The following is a 17682-nucleotide window of genomic DNA, read 5'->3' on the forward strand; positions in this document are numbered from 1 at the left end:
ACAACATGACGTTACGAGCCGCAGTGAAGAGCAAACCACCGCTCCAGGCTCCAGCCCTTCTCTCTGTTTTTACTCACCACCGCTCAACGTTATTTCAGCTCCGGTGGTCACCTCACCACCGAAAATCCAGACTATGAATAGGCCTTTAGTCAGTGGTTCAACCTGTAGGTAGGGACCCCCAGGGTGGTCCCAACATGATTTTATGGGGGGGTCCCCAGAATCCCAGATGACAATTTAAAGACCTTTTTAACAGTTAAATAAATAAAGAAATTACTTTTGATTCAGTAATGTATTTTTTACATTACTGAATCAAAAGTAATCAACAAACTATACTATAAAAACTGGTCAAACATTGGCCAAAAGCTCAGAACTTATATCTGCTATTTTCACAATATTTATCTGTGGAACCGAGTCAAATAAAATTGAACAAGCTCGAAACGTGGCTCAAAGCGACCCGTTTTTAGCTTGTGGATCTGCTACTTTCGGAACTTGAATCCTTAAAAGTAACAGTGTTGGACATGTGAGGTTTCCACCCAACAGATAATATTATATATGCATGCTTGGTGTGAAAGGTATTATGTAATACAGGCAACCAGGAGTAGTTGAAACCTGAAGCCACTTAACTCTACTCTAAGAATAGAAAACCCCAGCAGAAGAGTTCACTTAACTCTACTCTAAGAATAGAAAACCCCAACAGAGTTCAGGAAGAAATTCCTTTTAATCTAACAACATTAAAACATGTTCAGGGTCCAGTAGAAACGGCAGTCAGGTCATAATCAATAACCAATAGTGATCGCAGTGTTCCGTCATGATATTACGGTCGTCAGATTGGACAACCTGATGGAGCGATGGCAGCAGATCGGCCAATCAGCAGTCAGTATCCATGGCGTCTGTGAAGTCCGACTCGGGCCGGCAGACTTCCTCCAGGGCCAGCTCTGACAGGAAACAGGAAGTAGAATATTAATGCTGAAGGTCAGACGGAAAGTAGTGGAGAAGTGAAATACAATACACAATGTTAAATTGTTTAAAATGTTACCTTTCTGAGATTATTTTGGAGGCAGTTCTATATTAACTATCATGATATGCATTTTTCTTTCTTTTTTTGTAAATTATTGTCAGAGCAGGTTGGAGTGAAGAACCGCCCTCACTGCCCTTCCAGCCAATAGCATTAGTTCCCGGTTGCTATTTGGAACCGGAAACAGAACCACAAGCTCGAAACGCGGTGTGAAGAAACGTGTTTTGATCTTGTAGATCTGCTACTTTTGATATTTTTTGGTGAACACAATACTAGGAACACACCATTTGCAGCAGCAGTTTGCACTGTGGCCCAGGCTGGCCTAAGAACACAATACATATATAACATTTGCAGTTCAGTTGGCCCAGCGGCTCAACTGAGAATACAGTATAAAATACAGTATAATATTAGCAGCAGCAGTTGGCACAGAAGAGTAAAGCAATGCAAATACCTGTTGCCTCATCAACATCACTACTACTACTACACTTGTTATTTTCTGTACTCTGTACTTTGGCCGACCAAATCAATCAGAGATTGGTTTCTGAGCCATTTTACGTTGGCAATCCATAGTCACTCAGTTCTGTTCATAAATCACCATTTGTTTTGTTTTTGTAGTTATTTTTTTCTTTCGAAAACAAAACGCATGCGGTCCACATGCCACAGCTAAAACTGTCCAAGTAGCAGTTAAACTATTGCTTCGTAAAATGATATGTTCCATATCCCATATGCAACAACAACAGATGCAAAAGTCGACAAGACTGATACTTGTTACGCACCTGTATATAAATATACAGTATATAGTGTTTAAATTGTACCGTTAATCTGTGTGTGTGTGTGTGTGTGTGTGTGTGTGTGTGTGTGTGTGTGTGTGTGTGTGCGTACCCTCGGTGTAGGTCAGGTCAGGCAGAGTCTTCAGGGTGTCTCGTAGAGCAGGGATGACCTGATCGTACATGTGCAGCATGGCTCGGACGCTCTCAGAGAAGCCACCGTGGTTGAGCAGCAGCCAGTGGAGCAGAACCAGGGACTCCCGCAGCAGGTTCACCCCAGGAGAAGAGCCCCGTGCCTGGGCAACGGGCTGCCAGGGCTCCCTCTGTCCTGGAGAACAGCAACAGAACTAGGGCTATTAATGGTAAATGGTATATAGCGCTTTCATCCAAGGCGCTTTACATAGATAGTGCATTACATTCACGGTATTCACCCATTCAGAAAACATTCATACATCGATGGCAGAGGAAACCATGCAAGGCACTAGGATGGTGCCTTGCATAGCTCATTGGCAGCAATTAGGGATTCAGTGTCTTGATCAAGGATGCTTCGATACTAACTCAGGTTCCCAAGCGGCCGCTCTACCCCTGAGCCACTGCCACCCCTCAATTCACGATAACAACGTTTTACAGGGACTGATAAATTACCACAAAAATAACTAGAAATAGTGCCCCTCGGGGCACAGTTCTCCACCAGGGCAGGTCAGGTTGTTGCCTCCTCGTGGTGCTATAATAAGCCAATGTGAAAAGGGTGCAATTTTTTCTTACGCCTTGGATGGCAATTGGATGATTGAGGAATTTTGTTGCAAAAATCCACCTGTTGGTGGCGCTGATCATGAGATTCGTGACGTAATGCAACGTGTTTTGAGTTAATAGATCTGCTATTTCTTGACAATGTATGAAAACTTTTCAACAGGAAAATTATTATGATTATGCTAAGTAATTGCTAAACAGAAAATGTAGACTGAACATCTGAATTGCATGTATATGTGTGTTACCTGATGTGTATGTGTGTTCGGGGGGCATTTCTGCATCTCTGATCTCCAACCACTGACGGTGAAGAATGATTACTACAATCTGAACCACCTGGAGAGGGACATTCATTTAGACTCTTATTCTGGAGACAGAGGCTGCGTTAGAATTCATTCCCTATGCCCCATATAGTGCACTACTTTGGGGTTCGCCATTTTGTTATAGTGTCCGAATATGTAGTGAGCATTTTTGCACCCTAATGTAGTGGACTGAAGTATCCCACAATGCACCGGGAATTGTAGGGACCATTCCGATGGTCACTACAAAAACACAGCGAAGCAAATCTGCCCCATAATGCATTGCGCATTCATTGTGTCAGTTTTATTAATATTCATTAATTCCTGCCATGAAAAAATATATGTTATCTATAACATTATTTCATTAAATTGCGATGAATACATTAAAACGTCATTAGGTGGCGGCCTATAGTCTATAGATAGTAATTTATTGGACTGCTGTTTCTGCACAAAACGTCCTGTGACCGAGGCCCAAGTATGGGGGTCTGGTCAAGGATAGGGCCGAGAGAATCCAACCTTCCGAAATTCCGGAAGGGACAGATATGATTCTCTTGAGGCGAGCTGGTCTTGATGTCCGGCGGTCGGTAGCGCGATCTTGGTATGGAGTCCTAGGTCAGCGTCCTGATCTCGGTTCTTAGCTTAAATCCGTCTAATGCTCCCCCCCCAGGATTAGCGAGGGTTCATGTGGTTAATCATGCTGCTGATATTTTCATATTGTCAAGGTGGTGCACTGTTTTCATATTGCTGGATAACGGAGATATGAATTTATTGATAATAATCATAGGCCTATGTTATTTTAAAAGAATAACCTTTTTATTATGGACATATAGGCCTAAATGCCTGCAAACATATTTTCATTAACCTATTTTTGATTTATTCATCCATTTAAAAATAATTTAACAAACTGTCCTTGCAGGGAGGTGACAGCCTGCAGTCTTATTTGATACAGTCCGTTCCTAGCGAAAATTCAGCAGCAGCGTTTTGACCTACAGTCTATGGTTTTGACTGGTTTCTTGTAGTTAGTTGATTCTTCATATCCAAATGAGTGAAACGGCCGGGATGATTTGTTTATTTTTCAAACTGTTCTTTATGAGGCGATCTGAAAAAACCCTATGGGGATTACAATGCAAATAAAAAGTACATGAACCCGCCCATGAGTGCCCTCTACCGATATTGACGTCAGAGTCGGTGCTCCCCATACAGGGAGTATTGTCCTAAATCATCACTATAGAGTCCACTAGAGTCTGGATCCCCGTAGGGGGTAGGGAACAATCCTAGCAATTCGAACGCAAAGATCTATGATTGGATCAATGCTGGCAGCTGGAATGTTATGTGCTAGCTGTTTGTGCGTGCGTCTTACCTTGGTGTAACACAGACAGGTGGGTTTGAACACAGGCTGTGTGTGTGTGGTGTGAGTCAACATTGTATTGATCAGTCTGATCACCTGAAACAATATAATCATTATCAATACAAAAAATGCAACACAATTGATTGAACATTAAAATAAACTCGACTCATGTTTCCCCCCAGCATTTAAATTGTGTTACACCCCACGTCCTCCTTGGCCGAGCCCAACTTGGGGTCACATGCATGTGTGTGTGTGTGTGTGTGTGTGTGTGTGTGTGTGTGTGTGTGTGTGTGTGTGTGTGTGTGTGTGTGTGTGTGTGTGTGTGTGTGTGTGTGTGTGTGTGTGTGTGTGTGTGTGTGTGTGTTACCTGCAGGTCCAGTTCGGTCCATTGTGTGTAAGTGCTGCATTTGTCTGGTCGGGTTCTGATGTAGTCAAATAAGTTGAGAAACAAACAGGGATCTGCCAAACACACACACACACACACACGCAAACAAACAAACAAACACACACACACACACACACACACGACATTTTTGTGAACACCATGCCAACATTGCTTAGGTGGTCCGGGCATCTAGTAAGGATGCCGCTCGAGCGTCTCCCTAGGGAGGTCCTCACTGCACGTCCCACTGGAAGGGGCCCCACGGGCAGTCCAAGGACCAGATGGTGGGATCTCCAAACTGGCCTTGGAACGCTGTTGGAACTGTTCCCCCAGGATAAAGTCTGGAGCTCTCTGTTGGAACTGTTCCCCCAGGATGAAGTCTGGAGCTCTCTGTTGTAAAAAAGCTTGAAACAAGCTTCAAGCTACTATTGAAGCTCTTGTGTGACACTGTAGTATGATCAAGTAGGGCACACATTTACTAAGAAAAACACAAAGATAAGAAATTTATGCCCATCAGTGACGAAGTATAACTAAGGCTTAGTAGTAGAATTAGTAGTAGTAGGACTAAAGTAGAATGAATGGAAGTAGTAGAAGAATAAGCAGTGGGTGTACTGACCATGCTGAGAGCACAGGTGTAGAGCCAGCTGTTCATGCTGGGCTACACACCTCAGAACACACACACACCCCGACACCGTCTGCACAGAACTGTCTTCTGACACGCACACTAACAACACACCACTGGACAACACACACTGCAACCTACAGCGTGCGCGCGCGCGCGCACACACACACACACACACACACACACACACACACACACACACACACACACACACACACACACACACACACACACACACACACACACGAGAGAGAGAGATATCAAATGCTGTTAGGGTAAGTCATATTTTAACATTTCTTCATAAACAAAGAAAATAATTGCTCTGTGGTTTGTTCAGAAACAACCCCACACCGATCATTCTCTGTCCTGATTGGATGAAATTGGTAATCCCAACATATAAATGTATTTTCTGTTTATTAAGGAGCTGAATAGACAGGGAGACCCGTCACCCGTGTTACTGATCAAACACTATATATAGAAATTATCATTTATTTTTGTATCAAGGACAACATGACATACTTACACATACAAGACAGTGTACATATAAGATACTAACAACTAAAACAAAGGGGGAAAAAAAGTATATATATATATATACTGTATATATAGATATGTGTATATAGCAATGATTATTATGGGAATATAGAGTGATTACTACTGCAGGCATGTAGAATGTGTGTGTGTGTGTGTGTGTGTGTGTGTGTGTGTGTGTGTGTGTGTGTGTGTATACCTGTCTGATTGTGTGTGTGGAGTGCGTTCTGTCAGAACACACAGCGTTTTGACAGCGGTCTGGACCACAACTTGTCTTGGACGACAGCAGCCTGTGTTACACAGCCTCAACACGTACTGCAGCAAAGTATGCTGGGATTGTAGTCCTACAGCCGGAAGGGTTGTAGTTTTTCTGTCCGTCGACATGGTAGCCTGAAGGTCAGAAAAACAAACGTTCATGGCATAGTTTTCTTTGTCATGATTGAAGGCAGATGAAACCCTTAGCTAATTTTGTAGTTCTGTTACACATAATAAGGAAATGACAGTATACTGCTCTGTGCCATAGCATATGCCATAGACCAGTGGTTTGGCACAGGGCACCCCTCTAAATAACCTTTTCATCCACCGCATCCCTGAATTTCAGTGTTGATATGTAAATATGTTATACTAAATATATATTGTTTTTTAAATCAAATCTGGTGTTTCTTGTGGATGGCTAAGGTGACCTTCCACAAGATCTCTCGTGAAAAGCACAAAATGATTTAATACTTTCCAATGGTTCAATTTCTTTTTTAACCAACACACAGACGTAAAGAGTTTAATATCATTGATTTATTTAACCAACACACAGACGTAAAGGGAGTTTAATATCATTGATTTATGCCAAAATGCCTCAAAAATGGAGTTAGGTGGTTTCTTCCAGACAGCAACGAATTATCCTTTCACTGTACTAAAAGAAAAGGATCCTAAAGATGATGTTACCGTGTGGTGGTCAGTTTGTTCTTCCTGTTTGGACTCTGTAAGGACCGCCTCTACCACCTGGGGACAAAGGGTGAAGGACAAAGCTTAGCAGCATGTTTATCAAACCTCATATATACTCTAAGTATCAAACAACTTACTGTGAATAAGAGCAACAGCACACAGTAACTGTGCAGGTTAGAGTAGTAGTAAGGGTAGGAAGGAAGGATGATCATGTTGATAAGCAAGACACTGAACCCCCGAATTGCTCCTGATGTGCTGGTTGGTGCCTTGCATGGTTTCCGCATGTGTATGACTGTGTGTATGAATGGGTGAATGTAATACACAATCTATGTAAAGCGCCTTGGATAAAGGTGCTATATAAATGCACCATTTACCATTTATGTTGTCATTATCACCTTGTCACTGTACCACTTAGTCCATATTTTAATAACGTTGGCTATTAAAAAAATGCAGATATACATGCTCACAGCATGTCACTTCATGCGGCACTGTGAGCTTGTAGATCTGCTATTTTTGAACATTTATTTTTTTGAGCGGTGCTAAGCGCTCCAACAAGTGACTTTGTGTGTTTGTTACACCACTCAGTTCACACGGGTGTGATTTTTATTTTTATTATTGGAAGATTGTCATTTTTTTAACCGAAATCTTCAACGGTAGTAGTAGTAACATCAGTGAGGAAGGATGCTCATGCTGTCATCATACCCCCCTCCCCCCACTAGACTAAAGTAGTAACATCAGTGAGGAAGGATGCTCATGCTGTCATCATACCCCCCTCCCCCCACTAGACTATAGTAGTAACATCAGTGAGGAAGGATGCTCATGCTGTCATCATACCCCCCTCCCCCCACTAGACTATAGTAGTAACATCAGTGAGGAAGGATGCTCATGCTGTCATCATACCCCCCTCCCCCCACTAGACTATAGTAGTAACATCAGTGAGGAAGGATGCTCATGCTGTCATCATACCCCCCTCCCCCCACTAGACTATAGTAGTAACATCAGTGAGGAAGGATGCTCATGCTGTCATCATCACCTCGTCGCTATAAGACAGCAGCACGTGGAGCACCCGGAGGGCAGCCAGGCTGTTCTCCTCCAGTCCAACTCCTCCATGGTCCTCCAGTCCACAGGGGGCGTCCAGCGACGAGTAGCCAACACCCACACTAACCCCTGGGCCTGGACGGCTGAGAGAGAGACCGGGTAGGAGAGACAAGACAGTTGGACGGCTGAGAGAGAGAGACCGGGTACGAGAGAAAATACATCTGGACAGCTGAGAGAGAGAGACCGGGTACGAGAGACAATACAGTTGGACAGCTGAGAAAGTGACCGGGTAGGAGAGACAATACAGTGAGAGCTGAGAGACAGACGGTGTAGGAGAGAGACAGGAGGACAGCTGAGACAGTGTGAGGACAGTGAGGCCCTACCTGGTCCTGGGAGCAGAGCTTTTGGTGGTGCTGGTGGTGTTGGTTGGAGAGTCCAGAGCCTGGCAGAACACTGACAGATGGAAGTCCAACAGAGGCAGGAGATGAATGGCACCAGGACACAACCTGAAAACACACACTTTACAATGACCTCAGGGGACCTCAGTCCGTCACTTCGTGCAGCGCTGTTATCCATCCATCTCACGATTTTGTAACTCATTTTTCACCCGGTGCGAATTGCCTAAGCTGTAATCCTGGGGAGAGCCCTGAACTGAGCTCATGCTTCCTTCAATGCATGAGGAGTGAACATGCCGCTTCTTATCACCTGACAGGGGGTGGTTTCCCCAGTAGGTTTTAGCACATGGAAGTAACACTTTATTCCAGCCAGTATATTTTCCCTCCTTCAGGTGCCCCGGCTGACCAGGGGGAGGCAGTATAGAGACCAGGATTACTGCATGCTTTTTTGTGAGGGTACCTACCCTAGGGGACACAGGGAGAACGTGCAAACTCCACAAAGAAAGGCCCTTTCGCCAACCCCGCCTGGGGTATGGGCCGCTGATGACGTAAATGCTCAGACTTTAAGCAGAGAAAAACAAGACAGAAAAACACAAATCCAAGTGATCCGGAGGAAAAAGCACAGCCACAGAATGGAACTAGAGTCCAAGGCAGTTTTGGCTCAAACATGCAGCGAACCTCCAAAGACTAAGCAATGAACAAGACAGGAGACTGGGTTTAGATACACACTAGTCTTGCACACTAGCCAGAGCCAGACAACTATTCTGCAATCTCCGCTATATAGTCTGGAACTACACCTCACAAAATCCGAGCAAGGAAGCTGGCATTTCCGTTTCAAATATTTACTTTAAATAACTTTACTTTTAATTTTCTTATATACATTTCGTACATTTGCGTGACTGTAAAGACAATAGGAAGTGGTGAGGAGGCTTGCTCATGATCAGTGCTCCAGACTGTATGGCCGGAAACATTTGAAAACTGTGGGAGGAAACAGTCTGGCCACCTAGATGCACATTACACACAGAGTCACAGACACTGAATACAAGGCTGAAAATGACCAGAAACAGCCACCAGAGGGCAACAAATTCCCAAAACGACACCACAAAGAGCAAGGTGAACTGAAACTGAAATTTTAATTTGAAAAAGAAAAGTAGGACGAAATGCAAGCATTGTAATCACACTGTAAAAGCCGGATAGATGATAACACACACACACACACACACACACACACACACACACAGCAACTCAAAGGCCCTAAAAACAAGGCTCCAGACATCCCAAACTGGTCAGGCTACTACTTGGGCTTAATCCCAGAACCCACCTCACCCCTGCTCATTTTTATAGGTTGGAATGGCTTAGGGTTAGGAGTACAGCAACTTGCAATGGGCCTGGTCTTCAAGATTCGCTACACCACTAAGATACCCATGTACCTGTCAAAAGATCACAACAGAAGAGGGAGTTCAACAAACCACTTTCAACCCAGATTCGGCTCAAACAAGGGGTAAAATGAATTTCGCTCCTATGCCACTAAAATGTGGAATGCCCTACCAACAGTTGTTGAGAAATGTGAATCCCTAACCTCCTTCAAAACCGTTCTCAAAGGGCATTTACGGGCGGCTGCAATTCGAAACTGGCCCCTGTAAAAAAGCCCCTCCTAACTCCAGCTTTTAGTGTGCGTGTAAGCACAAACTTTGTCCTAACAAACATTAAATGCCATTGATAATGAATTTTCACGTTTTGAGTGTTTGTGTAAACACAAACATTAAAAGCTGGACATAGGATGTGTTTGGCCGGAATTAGATGATGTATGATGATGATGTATGGTGATAAAAGCGCCCATCACCTCACACAGGTGTGTGATACAGAACCTTGTATCTGATGATTTTTTGGGGGGGCATAGATGTGTAAATGTGTATGTCTTTAAATATTTTGATGAATTGAAAATAGAGGACCCTGATCTGTACCCATTCTGCAATTTGTTAATAACATTTTCAATCATTCAAACAATCACACACACACACACACACACACTCTCACACACTAAATGTAGCCAAAACACTCTAGAGCCGCGGGAGGTATGATTAAATCTAACGCGACTAGCGACGGGACCGCTGTGGGCCGTCTAACACATGATCCTTTTCTTAGAATTGGACGGGAAGAGTTAACGTTTTAAGATTTTTGATCTCATCGGCTAAACAGGGTGTAATAAAGACCTTACCTGTGTGGTTGTGTGGTGTGTATCTGGTTCATCATATGAAGACCAGTGACAGCCAGCTGACACAGACGGCTGACCCCAGGTCTGCTGCTAGAGACCATGGACCTGTAATACAAGAACAACATGTATACATCTGACCTCAGGTCTGCTACTAGAGACGATGGTCCTGTAATACAAGAACTACATTTATACTTCTGAAGTGCTTATCAGTGGGGTCCCCAGTTTAAATATGATCAAATATGATGGGGGGGGGGGGGGGGGGTTGAGAACCACTGGAATAAGGTGCAGACTGCAGTACATACGTGTTAAGGTGCAGGAGGTGCGTGTTGAGAGAGGCAGGGCTGATAGACAACAGGTGACACAGCCCAGGGGACTGCTGCAGTAACAGACTCAGCAACACAGAACCTATTCAAAGAAACAGACATATACAATCAAATTAAAATATACAGGCCTGGGCCAGCAAGCGGTCCAGGCACCTAGGTAATCCAGCCTGTCAGCGCGTTGTGGGTTCGAGTCCCGATCCGGACGACCTTTGCTGCGTGTCTTCCCCCCCATTTCTGTTCCCCTTTCCTGTCAAACTACTGTAATCTGTCAATAAAAAAGGCCCCAAAAATATATAAATTAATAATCACACCCATGTGAAGTGAGGGTCTCTCTTATCCTCATACATCATTTAATTCTGGCCAAAATAGCGATTCGTCTACATATGACGTAAATCTTCCTTTCATTGTCAATGGCAAATGTGACAAGAGTTCAGGACAAAAAAGCTGTATATAGGAGGGGCTAGCGCCCCTCAAAAAAATAAAATAAATAATAATTAAAATATACAACTATCCTACTATAAATGCACCACGTCGCTGCATGTGTGTGTGTCTGTCTGTGTGCGTGTACGGCTGTAATGCATGTAACTGTCTGTGTGCGTGTACGGTTGTAATGCATGTAACTGTCTGTGTGCGTGTACGGTTGTAATGCATGTAACTGTCTGTGTGCGTGTACGGTTGTAATGCATGTAACTGTCTGTGTGCGTGTACGGTTGTAATGCATGTAACTGTCTGTGTGCGTGTACGGTTGTAATGCATGTAACTGTCTGTGTGCGTGTACGGTTGTAATGCATGTAACTGTCTGTGTGCGTGTACGGTTGTAATGCATGTAACTGTCTGTGTGCGTGTACGGTTGTAATGCATGTAACTGTCTGTGTGCGTGTACGGTTGTAATGCATGTAACTGTCTGTGTGCGTGTACGGTTGTAATGCATGTAACTGTCTGTGTGCGTGTACGGTTTGTAATGCATGTCTGTCTGTGTGCGTGTACGGTTGTAATGCATGTAACTGTCTGTGTGTGTGTACGGTTGTAATGCATGTAACTGTCTGTGTGCGTGTACGGTTGTAATGCATGTAACTGTCTGTGTGCGTGTACGGTTGTAATGCATGTAACTGTCTGTGTGCGTGTACGGTTGTAATGCATGTCTGTCTGTCTGTGTGCGTGTACGGTTGTAATGCATGTAACTCCAGAACCGTTTGTCTGTCTGTCTGTGTGCGTGTACGGTTGTAATGCATGTAACTCCAGAACCATTTGCCCCACCAATATAATTAACTCATTTACTGCCAGAGTATGATGTGCATGATGTAAACTAAACACCAAAAATGTAGTCGCCGTTCTTTAGTTATTGGCAGTTGATTTGTCCTTGTTTTCAGCTAAAGCGCTGTCTATTAACAGAAAGCAGAGACAAACGCATTTTTATAAACTCACAAATTCTGGAAGAGCTCCCTCTATCATAAACACAGACTGTAATAAACGCGTTAAAAACATTAATCCTGAAGAAACCTTGTGTTAACATTCAGTAGTACTAGTAACAGTAACAGTAAATAGTAGCAGAACTTGTATTGACCTTTGTGTTGGAGGTGAAGAGGCCTGGTGGAGGTCAGGAAGGGGTCAGGATGAACTTCCGGTCGGTCACCGGATTTAATACTGGAAGTGGAACTCAGTCTGTCTGCTGGAACGTACACGCGCACACACAAACACACGATCAACAATAATTTTAACTCTTGAGATTTAATAAGGTTCCATTTGGTTACTCCATCTTTTGGAACCCCCTCAAGGACCACTGGTGGTCCCTGGACCAGTGTTGAGCCAATTGATCACCATAGCAACTCCGGCCTGATTAGATGAATTCCCAACAACGGCTAAATCCTCCAAACCTGTATCTTAATTGGAGTCACACATGCACTCAGTCACTCACCCTCCTCTTAGTCGTGCAGCTACACAGACACATCCCAGGCACACTTTGGTAGCGTAGGCCTATAGCCCTGTCCTGTTTCGATGACAATATTGCCTTTCCAACAGATTCTCATTAAAAAACAAAAAACATATTATCGATTATTAATTTTAATAATCGATTTCGGGTGCTATTAACGATTAATTGGACCCATCCCTATTCCGGAATAAATAATAACTACTACACACTAGATCCATTGTAATGCAGGTTATTTTTGCCTATGAAGATCTACAATCTACATAGAACATGTACAAAACAATATTGAAAATAATTGTGATAAGATAACATAAATCTTCTCTTCTGGGGGTTTCCATCCATGGCACAAAACCTTTTTTCAGATTGGGGGTCCACTCCACAGGAAAATACATACAGTATCAGTTTGGGGGTCCTACCCTGGTGTGTTTTGGGGGGTTTGCGAGGTGTGCTTCTGGAGGGCAGCTGAGCTCCAAACGTCTCCTTAGTGATGAAGGCTCTTCCTGTTGGAGAGGCAGAGCTGGAGCCACCGCTGTTCCCAGGGTGCACCTGGGCAACGGCACTGTGCATTCTGGGACTTGGGAGGAAGAGAGAGAGCAAAGACAGTTCTTATCTACTTAAAAGAGTACTAGTAATTACAGTAGCAGCAGTAGTAGCAGTAGTTTTGCGTAGACAGATAATCAGAGATTTCCACCTACTGACACATCTAAATGTAATGAATGGCCTACAATTGAGTGCAAACTGTAGAACATCATCGCAGAACCAATGCAAAGACTTTAGGGCATAAGGGCGGTCCTTCATACTGGGACGGTGTTAATGAAAGTAATACCGTCGACTCCGGCCCTGTAAAAGGGCCAGAGTCACGGGACACTCAAATCACAGCAGGAAAAGGCCCTGGACGGCACTTGATGTCACAAGGGTGGACTTTGGTTGATTGATTGAAAATGTTATTCACAGTATGCACAATGGGTACATTTCAAACGTCCTCCACACAGGAGGGTGTGGAGGACAGCGATCCAGGAGTCCCGAGTTACTGTCTGCTAGTCTCTAGCATCGCATCTCCACTGTTCAAGGGCATTTCAAGGGGGATTTAGTTTAGACATGTCGGTAGGTGGAGATCTCGTTCATCTGGCTACACAAGACTATAGTAATAGCAGTAGTAACCTTTGCAATGGAGATCCTGTTGTCTTATTATGGAGTTTGGTTTTCATCTCAATCATTTCTGCTTCTTTAAACTGAAGCTCAGACTGCAGGGATTGAACCTGAACAACACAAACAAAAAAGTCTTTATTCCATCTGTGTTACTAAAACATTATAAAACACTACATTAAAACATTGATTTTCAAAATGCTGTACACCAATGGACAAAATCTCACTCATAGTGAGATCTACAAGTTCATGATCCTCCACAATGTGACACGTTGTGAGCTTGAAGATTATAATGCTGCTCAGGACAGGGCAGTGTGGAGCTCTCTGCCGGAACATTCCTGATAAGCGGTTAAAGATGGATGCATTAGATTAGAAGACAGATGTGCCCGTCTCCTTACCTTCCTGGCCAGCTCGGCCTCTCTGTTGCTCTGCTGTGTCTGTCTGTCGGTCTCCAGGCGGTGCAGGGACTGGATGTGCGTGTCCTTCTCCTGCTGGACGCTCTTCAGGGAGTCTCTCAACACACGGATCTCTCCATTCTTCACCACTATCACTTCCTCCACCTCCTTCAGCTGCACACACACACACACACACACACACACACACACACACACACACACACACACACACACACACACACACACACACACACACACACACACACACACACACCTTTACCATGGACATAGTAAGACAGACAAGACCTCCCAAAATATTTATTGTTTCCACAATAACACAGGACATCACTTTATTCTCCAAGTAGGTGGACTAACTTATAAGAGAAAATAAAGGCCCCACCAGTGCAACTGACATGCATGTCTCTCTCATAGTGTTGGGTGTTGTTTGTACCTTTCTCTTCAGTTCATTGTGTTGATCCTCCAACAGGGTGAGGTACTGTCTGTCTGAGCTCCCTGTCAAAACAACACATTATAAACCACTTAAACCCTATCAAGATGATCAGATTCCCTAGCATATAAGATTATTTGTGCGAGTTATAAGTATTTTTTGTTGAATTATTCATGACAAAGTTGTATGTATGTAATGTACCGTATATCCATAACATAAACAAGCAGCAAGCTAGCAAACAATTCACTAGTTATTTATTTCAATAATTGTATTATTATTATTATTTTCATAATTATATTACCTGATCATCTTTTTCTTAAATACACTAGTTTGAAACTCTATACCGTCATTTGCATACATCTGTCGCGCGAATTATCAAAACATTAGAAAGTAGCCGGCATATCTGTGTATCAGATTGTGAAAATATAAATAATAATAATAATAATAATAAAATGATTGAAAGAAAGAACTAGTGAATTCTCTGCTAGCATGCTTGCTTATTTTATGGATATACATACTGTTGACTTCTACAACTTTGTCATGAGTAATTCAACAAAAAATACTTGCACAAATAAATTGCATTAAACAGTGCTGCCGACTGCCGGGCGGGTCTTTGCGCAACCGCTCCGTCATTTAGATATATGGGATTCCTAGGCCAGTGGGTTAGCTCGAGAGTCGACAGGCGCTAGTTAGTATGTCGCAGGGTCTTACCCCAATCCAACCCTTGATGCTAAGTGCCAAGCAGGGAGGTACTGAATCCCATTTTCCAGCCAGGGATCGAACCCGGACCTCCCAGTCTCAGGAGGGTCAAGACCCAAAAGAGAAATATGTATCGATGACCCAAACTAGCCAAAATAGCAGATCTACAAGCTTGTAGATCTGCATTCATGTTTTTTATTCATGGAATTTCTTTGATTTGGGGGTCCTTTGAGAAAGTTTGAGAACCACAGTATCCTGTGACTATAGCAGACACATACCAGCATTCTCTCTGCCATTCCCTCCGCTCTGACTGGCTTTAGTGCCAGCCAATGGCAGCCTCTGGTCTCTGGAAGCCTGGACCCTATTGTTGTTGTTGGCGGGGGGAGCGGGATGCGACTGCGAGGCAATGACATCGATCTCGTCTAGGTCGTCCTGGGTGAAGTCGTCATCGTCACCAAATGGGTCAACAACCGCTGCTGCTGCTGCGGTCACTTCATGGTTGAGACCCCGAGGGCGTTTGGCGGGGGGGTAGCTCATGGTGGGTGTGTGTGTTGGGGGGGGGGGGATCTGGAGGTGAAGAGGAGCAGAGAGGAAGATAAGGGATTGTTGGATCTCAAAGTTGGGGATCCAACTTGACTTGCATTATGCCAACAGAGAGAGAGAGAGAGAGAGAGAGAGAGAGAGAGTGTGAGTGAGTGAGTGAGTGAGTGTGTGTGTGTGAAAGAGAGAGAGAGAGAGAGAGAGAGAGAGAGTATTTCAACGCTAGCAACGGTATAGCCCCTCTCGGAACCCCCTGGGTCAGCCCAACCATTGGGTTCTGCTTGTAGCCTAGGGCTAGCAACGGTATAGAAACGGTCATGAAACCTGGGTGGCTGCAGTCAGTGTTAAACAAGTTGCTAGACTGTACTACTCTCATTCAAGTCAACAAGCAGCACCTGGTTCCTATCCGTGCACAGCCACATAATTACACATATCATATGCATAAGAACAATGAATAAATCACACATGTAGTATTAAATAGAAAGAATCTCTGATGGATGGCTTGTCTCCATTACAGCTTAACAGGCCGATTAAACAGGAAACGGACACATGAATTAAACGGTACGTTAATGTAATATAGTGTATACAAAATTACAAACAGATAAAATAAAACTCTGACCTGTTGAAGTTCCTGGACACACACGCCGAGCTCCTCCCAGCTCCTCCCCTACCACCACTGACGTACACCCAATCAGAGACGCAGATGCTCTCACGCACCGACCAATCAGAGATGCCGTACGGCAAGTTAAGGAGGACAAAAGTCAGTTCACAGTCACAGGATAAGGTTAGGGTACATCAGGGGCATAGATCAGGGGTAGGCAACCTTAGGCGCCGCACCAGTGCCAACATTGGCACAAAGGAGGGTGATCACTGGCACGCTGGCAAGTGTGTGAGAGAGTATTTTTGGTTTTACATAAACTATTTAAAAAAATGCAGTCAAATAAATGAAGTCCCTCACATTTGTGTGTAAATTACATCCTGCATTCTACATTCATTAAAACTGAACTCTGTTATTGCCTTGAGTCTAATGATCATTATAACAACGTGAAAAATGCATTGCTTTATTCATTAGCGTTCTGTAATAGGTCTACTCTAAACTTTGTACACGGCAATATGACATAACAGTGCCCTCTAGTGGAAGATGTTGTTGACCTTGTGTCAGTATCATTGCGGTTTGGTATAAATAGTTTAATCGGTGGTGGGGCAAGGCAAGGCCATGGTAGATACTAGATTGTGTAGCATATAATCTCTTTTTCAAACATTTTCAAATTCAGTTTGTGGACTAGTAGCAGAGCTGTATCAGCTACTTGCCTGGGACCAATGTGCAATGTTACACAGAATTAAAGAGAGAGATTTTGCTACAATTTTGCTACAGGCTTCTTTTGTTTAAAATGGGAATTTTTTTATTGGCCTAAAATATTGTCTAGTATATATTCATGAATCCACTTGCTGACCGGCTGTGGGTATTGGGCTTTTTTTATATAGCCGTTTCTTATGACCCTACCATTAACATCCTATGGCAGACAAAAATGTAAAAAACTGTCAAACTTTCCTTAATTGTGCTTTAAGTATCATGTGACATGTCAAACTAGGGGGTTTTCATGATTCTGAATACATTCCAAGCATTATTTTTGCACAAAATACATATCCTTGGGCTAAAAACAGCCATAGCCACTTGCCCACTTGGCGCGTTCCTGGGGCTCTGGAACCCCCCACCCCCGGGGACCCCCACATGGTAACTCATTTCTCTACCGTTTCAGACACGGGCGGCTTGCTGGAAACGGGCCAGCACCCTGGGTGCGTTCCTGGACCCCCCCCCCCCTGGGAACCCCCACACGGAGTTGCACCACTCACTTCACACGGGTGTGGTGCAACTCCGTGTGGGGGTTCATTTTGTTTCACTTTA

General features: G+C 43.8%; 1 protein-coding gene across 3 annotated transcripts; it reads right to left on the reverse strand.

Moving 5' to 3' along the window:
* Positions 1 to 699: 699 nt before the first annotated feature.
* Positions 700 to 15786, reverse strand: atrip (ATR interacting protein). Of its 3 annotated transcripts, none has more exons than XM_080781489.1 (18): positions 15515 to 15786; positions 14541 to 14602; positions 14093 to 14263; positions 13710 to 13807; positions 12965 to 13122; positions 12186 to 12287; positions 10601 to 10703; positions 10302 to 10403; positions 8072 to 8194; positions 7684 to 7873; positions 6651 to 6707; positions 5911 to 6101; positions 5175 to 5317; positions 4544 to 4635; positions 4189 to 4272; positions 2778 to 2865; positions 1898 to 2110; positions 700 to 935 (listed from the first exon to the last, which is right to left on the reverse strand). In XM_080781489.1, the coding sequence occupies exons 1-18, from the start codon at positions 15771 to 15773 to the stop codon at positions 868 to 870; spliced, it is 2304 nt and encodes a 767-aa protein (XP_080637615.1). In that variant the 5' UTR covers positions 15774 to 15786; the 3' UTR covers positions 700 to 867. The 3 variants fall into 3 exon arrangements, with proteins under 3 accessions (XP_080637615.1, XP_080637616.1, XP_080637614.1); XM_080781490.1 differs by having other exon boundaries at positions 7684 to 7831; positions 12186 to 12290; XM_080781488.1 differs by having other exon boundaries at positions 12186 to 12290.
* Positions 15787 to 17682: the final 1896 nt, after the last annotated feature.

Source organism: Protomyctophum bolini, assembly GCF_963924005.1.
Source record: "Protomyctophum bolini genome assembly, chromosome: 2".
Classification (NCBI taxonomy): domain Eukaryota; kingdom Metazoa; phylum Chordata; class Actinopteri; order Myctophiformes; family Myctophidae; genus Protomyctophum; species Protomyctophum bolini.